The following is a 12,455-nucleotide window of genomic DNA, read 5'->3' as shown; positions in this document are numbered from 1 at the left end:
TATATGTCCCTGATTTTTTGTTTCCTCATTCATGCACGGAAATAAAATAAAAAAACAATAAACATGCATGGCTTTTATTTAAGGCCGGCATTTATTTTTTAATCTGGGTACAACCGCACCACACAAACTGACTAAAATACAGGTGCTGGTCATAAAATTAGAATATCATGAAAAAGTAGATTGATTTCAGTAATTCCATTTAAAAAGTGAAACTTGTATATTATATTCATACATTACATACAAACTCATATATTTCAGATGTTTATTTTGTTTAATTTTGATGATTACAAATGACAACAAATGAAAATCTCAAATTCATCATATCAGAAAATTAGAATATTACTGAAGACCAAAAAAAACAAAGGATTTATAGAAATGTTGGCCAACTGAAAAGTATGAACATCAAAAGTATGAGCATGTACAGCACTCAGTATTTAGTTGGGCCTCCTTTGGCCTGTATTACTGCAGCAATGCGGCGTGGCATGGAGTCGATCAGTCTGTGGCACTGCTCAGGTGTTATGATAGCCCAGGTTGCTCTAATAGTGGCTTTTAGCTCTTCTGAATTGTTGGGTCTGGTGTATTGCATCTTCTTCTTCACAATACCCCATAGATTTTCTATGGGGTTAAGGTCAGGAGAGTTTGCTGGCCAATTAAGAACAGGGATACCATGGTCCTTCAACCAGGTACTGGTAGCTTTGGCACTGTGTGCAGGTGCCAAGTCCTGTTGGAAAATGAAATCTGCATCTCCAAAAAGTTGGTCAGCTGCAGGAAGCATGAAGTGCTCTAAAACTTCCTGGTATGTGGCTGCGTTGACCCTGGACCTCAGAAAACACAATGGACCAACACCAGCAGATGACATGGCACCCCAAACCATCACTGACTGTGGAAACTTTACACTGGACTTCAAGCAACGTGGATGAAGTGCCTCTCTTCTTTTCCTCCAGACTCTGGGACCTTGATTTCCAAAGGAAATGCAAAATTTACTTTCATCAGAGAACATGACTTTGGACCACTCACCAGCAGTCCAGTCCTGTTTCTCTTTAGCCAAGGCAAGACGCTTCTGACGCTGTCTGTGGTTCAAGAGTGGCTTGACACAAGGAATGCGACAGCAGAAACCCATGTCTTTCATACGTCTGTGTGTGGTGGTTCTTGAAGCACTCACTCCAGCTGCAGTCCACTCTTTGTGAATCTCCCCCACATTTTTGAATGGGTTTTGTTTCACAATCCTCTCCAGGGTGCGGTTATCTCTCTTGCTTGTACACTTTTTTCAACCACATCTTTTCCTTCCCTTCGCCTCTCTATTAATGTGCTTGGACACTGAGCTCTGTGAACAGCCAGCCTCTTTAGCAATGACCTTTTGTGTCTTGCCCTCCTTGTGCAAGGTGTCGATGGTCGTCTTTTGGACAACTGTCAAGTCAGCAGTCTTCCCCATGATTGTGTAGCCTATAGAACTAGACTGAAAGACCATTTAAAGGCTTTTGCAGGTGGTTTGAGTTAATTAGCTGATTAGAGTGTGGCACCAGGGGCCATCAATTTTGAACCTTTTCACAATATTCTAATTTTCTGATATGATGAATTTGAGATTTTCATTTGTTGTCATTTGTAATCATCAAAATTAAACAAAATAAACATCTGAAATATATGAGTTTGTATGTAATGTGTGAATATAATATACAAGTTTCACTTTTTAAATGGAATTACTGAAATCAATCTACTTTTTCATGATATTCTAATTTTATGACCAGCACCTGTACATGTAAAATGACTTCAAATAAAGAGTGATAAAATGTGAAAAGCTACAGTTTCCGTTACACATAATGTAATCTTTGACTTCCAGCATTAGTCCACTAGATTTTTTATATTTTTACATGTTGAGACTGGAGAACACAGACAGTAGGAATGTAAAAAAAAAAAACAAAAGAAGCAGTGGTCATTTTGGCTAACACTGACATCGGTTTCACAGGAGTTTTCTTCTTCTGAGATACAAATGTAAAGATGACAGCAGAGTGCAGACTTTAGCTCATTAAAAAAAGTCACCCTCCTGTTCTCTTTGTACAAGCACTTCGGTGAGAGTGATGGCAAAAAAATAAAAACAGGACGCTGGTGAGATCTCCACAATAAAAGCACACATGCTCCCTTTTTTTGCAGATTCATATTTGCAGAATTTCATCATTTTTCCATCTAAAATGATTTATAATTCTCTGCATTTCCCACAGGAGGAAACACAAAATTAAGCAGATTTCAATTGTACCGTAGTCAGGTGAACAAAAAGCACAGTATGCATCAGATTAAGAAAATAAAGTAATAATAAAAATAACTTGAAAACAAACAGGCGTGGGCCAAATTCAGGTGAACAAAGCTGGTAAAAATTTGTTTTCAATGACGCCAACATTTTCCATCATTTTAATGCAATCCCAGAGCTACGGTGAAGCAGTGCTTTCTATCTTTCACTCAGTGCTGCACAGTGTTTTGGAAAACTTTCCTTTGTAGAGCAGGAAGTTGCTGGAATCAAGATTTGACAAATACATTCCACAATACTAATGTTTTGTGTTATTTGAATAGTGGTAGAATCAATTACTTCTTTTCTATTTAAAAGAAAATCACTTCTTTGTTGGGATTTTTTTAAATTACACATGACGTTGTAGTGTTTCATGGTTATTTCGGCCCACACCCAGGAAAAGCACAAATAACTATGAACATTGTTGCAGAATCACAAACTGGATTTTTCAACCATTTTTTTTTTAGACTTAAAGTACTTATGTAGATGCAAACAATCATTAGGAAACTTAAAAGTGTCACTAGTAACAACTGACTAATTTGCAGAGGAAATTACATTTTTACATTTTATCTGACACAAAAGACACAAGAGCAAAATGGCAAAGAAAGTCTGTAGTGTAGATGTGGCAAAAGTTTTAAATGAGCCATAAAACAATGAACTGTGACCTAAATGAACACATCCCGTGTAGATGGGAAATGGCAAGAGGTCAAAGGTTCCCTCACTTGTTCTGTTTACCATCCACACGCCATGCCGGGTTCTGTTACAGCAAATTGAGATGCCTTGGCTTTTTTAAGGAGTAACACAAAACATTTTCAGTCCAAAGAGGAAAAGGAGTCTTATTGCATCATCTAAATGCCTTTAGCTTACATGAGAAGAAAAGGTACAACCGACTGACAAGATGTGTCATATAGTTTGGTAAGTGCAATGCAAAGAAGCTTGGTTAAAAGTTGTGCAAACACTAGCGCACAGAAAGTGACTTGACTTGATGAACAATGAGACAGGCAACACTTACACTCCCTAGAACAGGAGGAGAGACTCCTCTACATCCTGGGATACAGATTTCTCTTGTGATGGGGGGGGGGAGCTTGGACTAAGTTGGCTAGCACAGACGTCAGTGCCTCACTTTCAAAAGCCAAAGAACACGGAAGAACACAACACAATCGCGTCGACAGGAAAGACGTTTCCACTGCGGGACCGCTTCTATAGTCAAGGTTGAAGACGTAAAAGAAGGAGAGGTTATTGGCACCTTAGATGAGGCTGCGATGGTTGATAGTTTTCTACAGTTGAAAATGAAACTAGAAAACATTTGGTGAATCTCTAGACTAAAAGGTGCATTAAAAAAATCCCAATATAATAATTCAAATAGTTAATTAGATCTGTTACACACAGAGTGTTTCCGTTCATTTCAAAAAGCTTTGCTTACACCAAAGGGGAAAAAAAATAGAAAATATAATCAGACATAAGAACAACATGTAACATTTACAAAGATTTTTTTTTTAGAGCAGACATGTTATATTTGTAAGAAAGCCTGCTGGCTTGAGACGTTGCCCTGCAGTCGCTTGGTTTATGGTCAACATGTCCGTCCGGACAGAATTTCCGCAGAGTTTGGATCAAGAATTTAATCAAGTATTACACACTCGACCAAGAGTAGATCACAAAAGGAGACTGCAAAACCTGCTGGCATTTAACAGGCTGATATGTATGCTGGCATAGTAATGGAAAATTCAGTGGAAGGATAAAGTCTGAGAGAAAGGGGTCCACATAGAACTAACAAAGAAACAAAATAAAGAAGCATTTGAGCATGCTTTCCTATGTTGCTAGCTTTAGACAAAACGGTTCACCTCCACAAAAGTAGTGAATCCTGCACACTAAATGGATGCATTTGGCTAAAAGTTTCATTTACTGTACAAAAAACTAGTATAACTCAAATGTTCTGAGGAATTGTTTCGAGGTTTTTACAGGTTCTAGGGTTAATAGAAACAAACACTCTGTGTGTAATAAATCCATGAGGTTTAAAATATTTTTGAAAATGAATAAATTCATTGATTTACTATTTAACAATTTTCCAGTTTTCTAGACGCATTTGTATAAGAAATGATGGATTATTTCCATTTTATCTAAACTTACTTTATTGCATGGTGAGGGGCTTTTTAAGACTTCATGTGTCTAAATGCCCATACAGTGAATGCTGGCATCAAACGTAGACATGAGCTGACGATTAAACATATGTCGACTACAACGTGCAGTAACCCAGAAAAACAGCTTAATATCCTGAATCCTAAATATAGCACCAGTTATCGTAGACAAAATTGGCCGAGTTGACTTTCAACTATTGGAGAGACCAGTGCGTGCCTCTGAAATCTGTTGACTTTTTATGAAATGACAGAATGAATTAATCAAACCACACACATTCACACACTCATTAGTGACCCAGTGCAGATTAACATTTACAGGCAATGCACTAGAGGATATATTTATCTATATATTTCATTTATACTATTTACACAAGAGAAAGGCAGCCCTTTGAGGAAAATATAAAGTTTCTAAGTTTGCTCTTTTTCTTCCTGTGAAGCACTGATTTGGATGCAGACCTCTTTGCGGCACGAAGCTTCAGCCTCAGGGATCCGTTTCACAAAGCAGGTTTAACAAACTCTATTAAAATCCACAATTTTAAATTGATCTAGCCTAAGGTCAGGGACTCTGAGTTTTTGGTTTCACAACAGCTGCTACGAATTAGTACAATCAACTGTAAATAGATTCACTCAGAGTTGAGCACGTGTGTAACAAGTAAGAAAAGCCATTATCAGTCCCAATTCGAAGAGTCACCATGACAACAGACAACAGGAAGGGCCTATTTCACTACACTGGAAGTAGAGGCTTTAATGCAGAAATGGGGGGGAAAAATAGAGGAATTGTTTAAAAGACAGGCATATATAGAGATCCGGAATTAATTTCTAGACATTAAGAATATTTATTCTAGATGTGAAGAGTGTCTGTTTGTTTGAAATGGTCATTTCGACAAGGAAAACATTTTTTCCAGATATGTGAATACATATTCAGCAAAAACCATTACATATCAAAATGGCTTGCCATAGCCTTTTGAATGGCATTAGATCAAAGTATCCATTTAGGTGAAATCTTCTGGCATTAGGTGAAAATGAAGTCTAAAAACATTGGTGTAATAGATATAACCTGTGCATCATCTCCTGGGTTCCTCCTCATGTTGATCTGGTCTTCTTTGTCAGTAAATACTCTGGCTGTTTGCAGCCACGCTTCGCATGTTATCAACCCTAAAATGGTCGTTATTAGCTGTTATCAGATCCATAGAAGGACTTCAGATTGTACCAGGAGAATCAGTAGGTCGTTATCAAGTGAATTCTAATCCTAAAGGTAATTCCTTTTCCCCCTACGGAATCAATTTATCTATTTATGTGTAATCTGAATATAATTTCAGTAGTTCAAGTGCTCTAAAAGTAAATAAAATTATCCGCATCTCACTCCTATTAAACAAACCAAAAACAAGTAAATCTCATAGCCCCTTCGATGATTTGTAGAATCCTCTCCCTATAATTATCCAATTCTCAGTTAAATGTGCTGATCAATTTTAATAAGATCCTAGTCAAATGAAACGCAATGTATGTAACAGACCTAATGTATTATATATATATATATATATAAAATTCACAAAACTACGACAAAAATCAGATTAAAATCAGGAAATTAAACGTGATTGGAGAGTGGAGACAGACGATACAGTGTTTACTGATCCAAACCTGCTCCCGACCTGGTCAGCTCCTGGAAGAATTTTACTATGGTGACTGAAATACAGGTTGAGGAAACACACTTTGTGAAACGGAAAACTAATTTTCCATATTTAAGGTTTAGAAAACATTGAGTTTTCAGACAACCTGCTTCATGAAACAGACCCAAGTTCTACACCCGAGCATGTAACAAAACAAAAGGACCCACCCAACATGCACATACCCCCTTTATGCATACACTTACAACCGCATTTTCACACAAAAACACAACAAAACTCCAAAAATGTAACATAGTTCTGAACGCAACTGGACATCGTAAGTAATAAACTTAATGACATGTAAAATAAAGAACATAAAGGTCTGCTAATGTAACAAAAACTTCAAACAATCAGTTTGTTTTTTTTTCTACAATCCTCTGGGACATGGCTCGAAGTTCTCGTAGGGGTCCAGCAGCACTAACATCCAGGTACCTGCGTTACCATCCACCTTCCTCAGCTGCACAGTCCTCATGCTCACTTATCTCTGCAGTGAGATTGGGATCCCCTCCGTCCTACCAGTAAGCCATTTCTGCACATCCATTCAAGCCAGTGCTTGGATGTTCTTTTAGGTGCGCATTTACTCCTGGAGAACGAAAGTAGGGAAAAGAGTAGAGCAGATAACAAAAAAAGGAAATCGTTTTACTGAGTCAAAGCTGGCTGGGCCATTGGTCAAAGGGCAGTCAGACCAAAATTGCAACGGCAGTACATCATGCCGCTGGAGTCCAACCAGCTATCTGAGATGGGGTCATAGCGCTGGACAGTGTTCAGGTAAGATGAACCAGAGTGCCCTCCTACTACATAGAGGTAGTTGTCCACAATGGCAGAACCAACACCTGTAATTTAGAGAGCAGAATGCAACTTTCTAAGAAAATAGCCATCACAGTGAAACTAGGTTCCACCAGTTAAACTGTTTAAACTTACCAGTACGGGGCTCATTCATTGGCCGACAGGCTGTCCACTGGTTCTGATGTGGGTCATACCTCTCAATACTGGACAGGTGGGACACTCCATTGTGCCCACCAACCACAAATATGAAGCCGAGCATGACACCTACGCCGAAGTTGATCCTCTTATCTGCCATGGGGGCTACCATTTCCCAGGCATCCTTGCTGGGGTCATACCTCTCCACACTGCAAATCAGATCAAACAATAAGAAAACAGCAACATATAGTCTGTATCTATCTATCTATCTATCTTACAGACATTTATTTAAAAAATGACAACATTCATGCTAGCCACCATAAGGGAACAGCAAAGCTGTTTAGAAAGAATATACTTCTGCTGAATTTCAACCAAAAAAGCTTCCTGATAGGATGTGAAATGTCTTCAAACTTGGAAATAAAGTCCAGTAGAATGTTTTTAATTTTCTTTTTTTTTTTTTTTATGACTATGACCTGGATGCCTGAGAACCTTCACCAGCATAATAAACCAAAAAGGTTTTCTTTTCTTCAGCAGTCATGAATAAACTGTAGGGGTTATAACTTCCCATCTGTGTTGCCTGCCAACTGTTTAAATTTGGACTCTGGGCAATTTTAAATCTAAAGGAATAAAGATCATATAGGAGTTCCTCAAGGCTCCATTCTTGCCCAACTTTTATTCAGACAGTACGAAAGCATCTTTGACAACAAATTCACACCAGGTTTCATGAGTGGATATCAGATTTTGTTTTATTATTTGTATGTTTTTATTTACAGGGTCTCTGGCTATTTTACTCTTCTAGACTCCGATCTAATTTTTTTTCTTCTAAATTTTCTCAAATTTGACAAATCGTGAAGCAACACAGCTTGATTTGGGTTCAGCTCAGTGGTTAGGCTTAAAGGATCTGCAATTACTTTAATTTATTTGTATAAAATAGAACCAAAAATTAAAAAAAGCTTTCAAAGCCTCAAATTAATACTCTTCACAAAACTGAGCCAAATAAAAACATATTTATGCGGCCAATGATGTTAAACGTTGCTGTAAACATATCAGGTCTCTCATCGATTGCAGCACTTTGAGTATATTAACCAAAAGTTAATGCCAAAACAAACCCTTGCAATATGAATTTTGCACCTGTCAACTTGCAATGATGACATATTAGTGATACATTATTCAGGTCTAGAATGATACACATTTCCTTTAAAAAAAAAAAAAAAAAAAAAAAGACCAAAAAAATTACAATATTTTTACGCTTCCATTTGTCCTCTTTTCTGAAGCAACCAATCGCACGTAATGAATGTCCACCTAAAGATTGTAAACCTAACTAATGAGGCAATCTCAAGTTCCACAAAAGTTAGAAAGCTCTGACAAACAGGAGACTATTGGCAATGTGGGACTGTTTTGCATCACATTTAAAAGGACAGACAAACCAGGAGGGAAAAAGGAAAATGTCCCCATGGGTTCTCTGTCCAAACACATTCTCCTGCAGGGTTTTGGGTGTCAAGGAAACAAGCAACTGGGACTCGGCTCTAGAGTGATCAACAACACACACACATGCAGGCACCCTCTCAATAAGACATTTCCAACACTTCTGGAAAAAAACTTTCCACATTTATTAACAAGCTAGTGTGTGTTTTCTCAGCAAGACCTGATATCCGTCACATTATTGCTAGCTCTATTAATAATTCAGCAAGATTGAAGAGTCAATCTTAAAAATGTGTGCTGCACAGCCAGTGTAAAACAACAAATAGCCCCTTTTTAGCAGATGCACATAATAATAATCTTAAAATTGTTAAGAAATAAATAGAATAGGGTAAATATTAAAAACGAAGTTACCAGTAACATCATAATATTTCAGTGTAAGTTAAATAAGTTTCAAATAAAAGGTAAATAGAAGCTATAAAGATTTGAGTATATAAAAATTGAAGCATAAATAAAATGTTAATAGAAGAATAGGTAAAAGCTAAATAGCGTTAATCACAAATGTTTTCAGATTTAACATTTTCACCGGTTACACAGAGCTGAGCTCTATATAGAAACATGTCTGAACTCTTTCGGGTGTAACATGCTCTTCTGCTCATTAAAATAAGATTCTTAAGATGGATACCTGTTCATGTGTGCTGGGCCATACCCTCCAATAGCATAAATCATCCCATCCAGCACAGCTGTTGCAAAGCAGCTGCGGGACTTTGTCATGGGTGCCACAGGCTGCCACTCTTTCAGCTTGGGGACGTATTTCTCCACAGACTGCAGGTAATACTGGCCGTCGTAGCCTCCCAAAGCGTACAGCTCTCCAGCCTGGACCACCACCCCGAGTGTGCTGCGACACTCGGCCATACGCTCCACCGAGGACCACGTGTTGCTTTCAGGGTCCCAGGCCTCCACTGTGCTCTCGTGCCTCCGATAGCTGATTCCCTGCCTCATGTGTGTGGCGATACCCCCGACCACATATACTTTGTTGTCCAGCACCGCCACGCCAAACTCATACCGCGGGACGCTGAGAGGGGCAAGTCCTATCCACGTGTCAGTCTGAGGGAAATACATTTCCATGCTGAAAGAATAGATGAACATGGTTATGAAATTCAATCATTCATCCATAATGCTAAATCATGTAACACGATCCTTTTAGTTTTAGTTCGAAGCTACTTATCCTGAGCAGTGCATCTCATATGTGAAAGTCTAATTAAATAAAGTTACTCATACCTTTCTAATGTGGCAAACAGTCCAGCCTTGCCTCCTACTGCAAGCAGCACCTTGGGGGCACACCTAGGCCTCGCTGACAACACAGTCTGATAAGAAAGTCTGTGTTCAGGCATAAAATGATACTTAAGGGCCTCATTGAGCAGGTGTTTGCATGCATGGTCATCTCTTATAAGGTGATTGGCTTCATATAGCCGAGTGAGGAACTTGACGCTGAGAAGTGGGAGGCGAACACAGTGTAACAACTGAGCCAGATGCTGTTGTCTTTCTGTAACGTCATATTTGATCCATGATTCCAATGCGTAAAAGACAGTCTCCTCCGTGTCCACTTTAAGACAGTCGTTAGAAACAATTTCATCCAATTCTGCTCTCGTCAGTTCAAAAAACTCCTCAGTTTGACAGACCTCTTCAAATTTTTCACAGATAAACTTAGTAGCAGCCAGGCACAGGTCATGGCAGCCATATGTTTCTGCGAAGCGTGAGATCCCTATACAGTTTCCAGCATCCAGCTGGCTCTCTAAGAAGGAACAGCACTCCTTAAGTACAAGCTTGACCTGGAGTAAATTGGCTGCCGGCAGCAGGGATTCCACCGTTTCCTGGGAGATAAACACCGTCCCTGTGTATGCATACTCCACAATGGCCTAGAAGAGAACAAAATGTGTCAGTGAAACAATACACCTCCATTGGTATGGTTAAAGTCTGCTGGTTCTAAGCATACCTGCAAGGCGGCCTCATCAATGCACTGGAACTCCACTTCAGAGGTCTCCTTTTCTGAGAGGTTCCCTGTAAACATGGCCTTGAAGTAAGGGCTGATGCTGGCCAGCACAACTTTGTGAGCATGGATCTTTGCATCGCCCACTCGGAGAACAATGTCACACAGTTCATGATCTTGCCGCAGGAGTTGGAGGCCCTGCAGCAACTGCTCAGAGTGAGGCCGTGTGAGACTTGCAAACATATAGGGCTGGTCCTGCTGGTCCATCTGGAAACAAGAACCAATAAATCACTACAGTGCTTTGGATGTGAAAAAAAGGTTGAGGACTTGGTGAGTCTAAATTTGACAGAAATGTTATATATTTTGCCCGTTTGATCTGGAATAATATAGTAGCTATTTTCCAAAAGCTAAGGCAAATAGGCATTGTCCTCCAAATCCAATGCTAACACTGCTAAAACAACCAAAATATATTACCTAGAAAGGGCGAAAAACTGGACACAGGTAGGTCCAGATCACCAACTCCCAAAGCTGCGCATTTAGACTGCCTGGCAGATTGCAGTACGCAAATGCCATGAACATGTAACGGGAATTTCCTCTTAATCAAACCTCGCTAGCTACCTTAGCAGGGAAGGGGCATACAGTAAACACAGTAAAATTAGACAAGCAAATTAGCTTTTCTTCTACCGATTCCTTTATCTAAGCCAACCGCAGTAGCATCAGCAGGTTTCAGTCAGAACAACAACAACAACAACACAATAAGTATACATGTATTTTATGATTGCATTACAGGTTAGCCGCTAAAAATAAACAAGAATTTATGTGTTCCCTGCATCATTGATTGATATACAGTAACATGGCTGACAAATACAAAACGTGACGTTACAGTTAGCTTTAAGGAATATATACATAGATATATATTTATATATATGTTGTTAAAAAGAGATAAACGAACCTGTAATGTGTAGTTTGCGCAGATAGCGGCCGAATGTGTAGTGGCGACGGCAGACCACAGAAGGCTAACAAGGAATCAACCGACTTCCAACCAGCCTAGCCACAAAGCTAAAGACTAGCTTTTATGATGACGAGCTATCGGGACAAAACGCCCACTTCCGGTACCTTTCACAATTAAAGTGGATGGAAATGAATCAGAATGAAATTCCAGACAAAATCAATTTTTCTTTTAGAAAATGTTTTATAACGACATTTCCAAATAAATAAACAAGATAATAACAATTTGTACCAAATACAATACACTATATGAAATGTAGATTTTGCCTCAATTTAATGAAGTAAAAAACATATTTATTTTACCTGAGGCACTAGATTACTTTGTTAATAGTTTTAAGTTTTAAATAATTGAAAGAATTTTACTTAACTAAAAACTATAGTTCTCTTCCTAATATTTAACTAGATTTCCGATTGTGAAATATATTTAAAGATTTTATTTTGGTAGTTCTAGCCATATATTGAATATTCCTATATTATTACATCATATGTATTATTTCCAGATAATAAACATTCAAAATCCTTACGCGATCTGGTTGCATGGTAACAACTTTTGTTTTCTATGGTTGCATTTTTGCAAAAAATAAAAAATAAAAATTAACCCTTTATTATACACTTCTAAAGATTGAAATTCAAAATTTCAAGACAATAGGGTTATTAAAAGACAAAACAAGACCTTATGACCTTTGCAACATTTACTAAATTAGATCAAGGTCAATGTAATTACCAAAAGCAGAAACTTGTCCTAATATAAAAAAATGCAGTCTCTTCAAAAAGAAAGAAACATTTTTTTTATAGTATAATCCTCAGAAAATGAATGCTGATATACGAGCCTACAGTTGTTGTTTTTGTTGTTGTTTTACTTTTTTACTTAGCTTATTCATATTTACTTAACTTTTATTTACTTTTTACACAATTTACAGTAGGTCACATATCACACAGACAGTAAGCAATATTAGATTACTGGTGGTTGTCTATGAAGCAGTTACACTCTGCTTTTAGACAGAGGTCAGACTTGCAGACCCTGCAGACCACAATTGACC

The 12,455-nt window shown here is 38.2% G+C and overlaps 1 protein-coding gene across 1 annotated transcript; it reads right to left on the bottom strand.

Moving 5' to 3' along the window:
- Positions 1-5,962: 5,962 nt before the first annotated feature.
- Positions 5,963-11,498, bottom strand: LOC119789567 (kelch-like protein 28). Its single transcript, XM_038294496.1, has 6 exons — positions 11,360-11,498; positions 10,414-10,674; positions 9,699-10,336; positions 9,103-9,546; positions 6,999-7,207; positions 5,963-6,910 (listed from the first exon to the last, which is right to left on the bottom strand). The coding sequence occupies exons 2-6, from the start codon at positions 10,672-10,674 to the stop codon at positions 6,747-6,749; spliced, it is 1,716 nt and encodes a 571-aa protein (XP_038150424.1). The 5' UTR covers positions 11,360-11,498; the 3' UTR covers positions 5,963-6,746.
- Positions 11,499-12,455: the final 957 nt, after the last annotated feature.

Source organism: Cyprinodon tularosa, unplaced genomic scaffold (assembly GCF_016077235.1).
Source record: "Cyprinodon tularosa strain WSP-4 unplaced genomic scaffold, ASM1607723v1 ctg340, whole genome shotgun sequence".
In the NCBI taxonomy this organism is placed as follows: domain Eukaryota; kingdom Metazoa; phylum Chordata; class Actinopteri; order Cyprinodontiformes; family Cyprinodontidae; genus Cyprinodon; species Cyprinodon tularosa.
The sequence above is the reverse complement of the archived record's forward strand: the minus strand, read 5'-3'. Positions and strand labels throughout refer to the sequence as shown.

Excerpts from the sequence above, each read along its gene's own strand:
- LOC119789567 (XM_038294496.1), bottom strand. The coding sequence starts at position 10,674 with ATGGACCAGCAGGACCAGCCCTATATGTTTGCAAGTCTCACACGGCCT. Across the intron at positions 9,547-9,698 it reads CTGTTTGCCACATTAGAAAG|CATGGAAATGTATTTCCCTC; the intron begins GTATGAGTAACT and ends CTATTCTTTCAG. Across the intron at positions 6,911-6,998 it reads AATGAATGAGCCCCGTACTG|GTGTTGGTTCTGCCATTGTG; the intron begins GTAAGTTTAAAC and ends TCTAAATTACAG.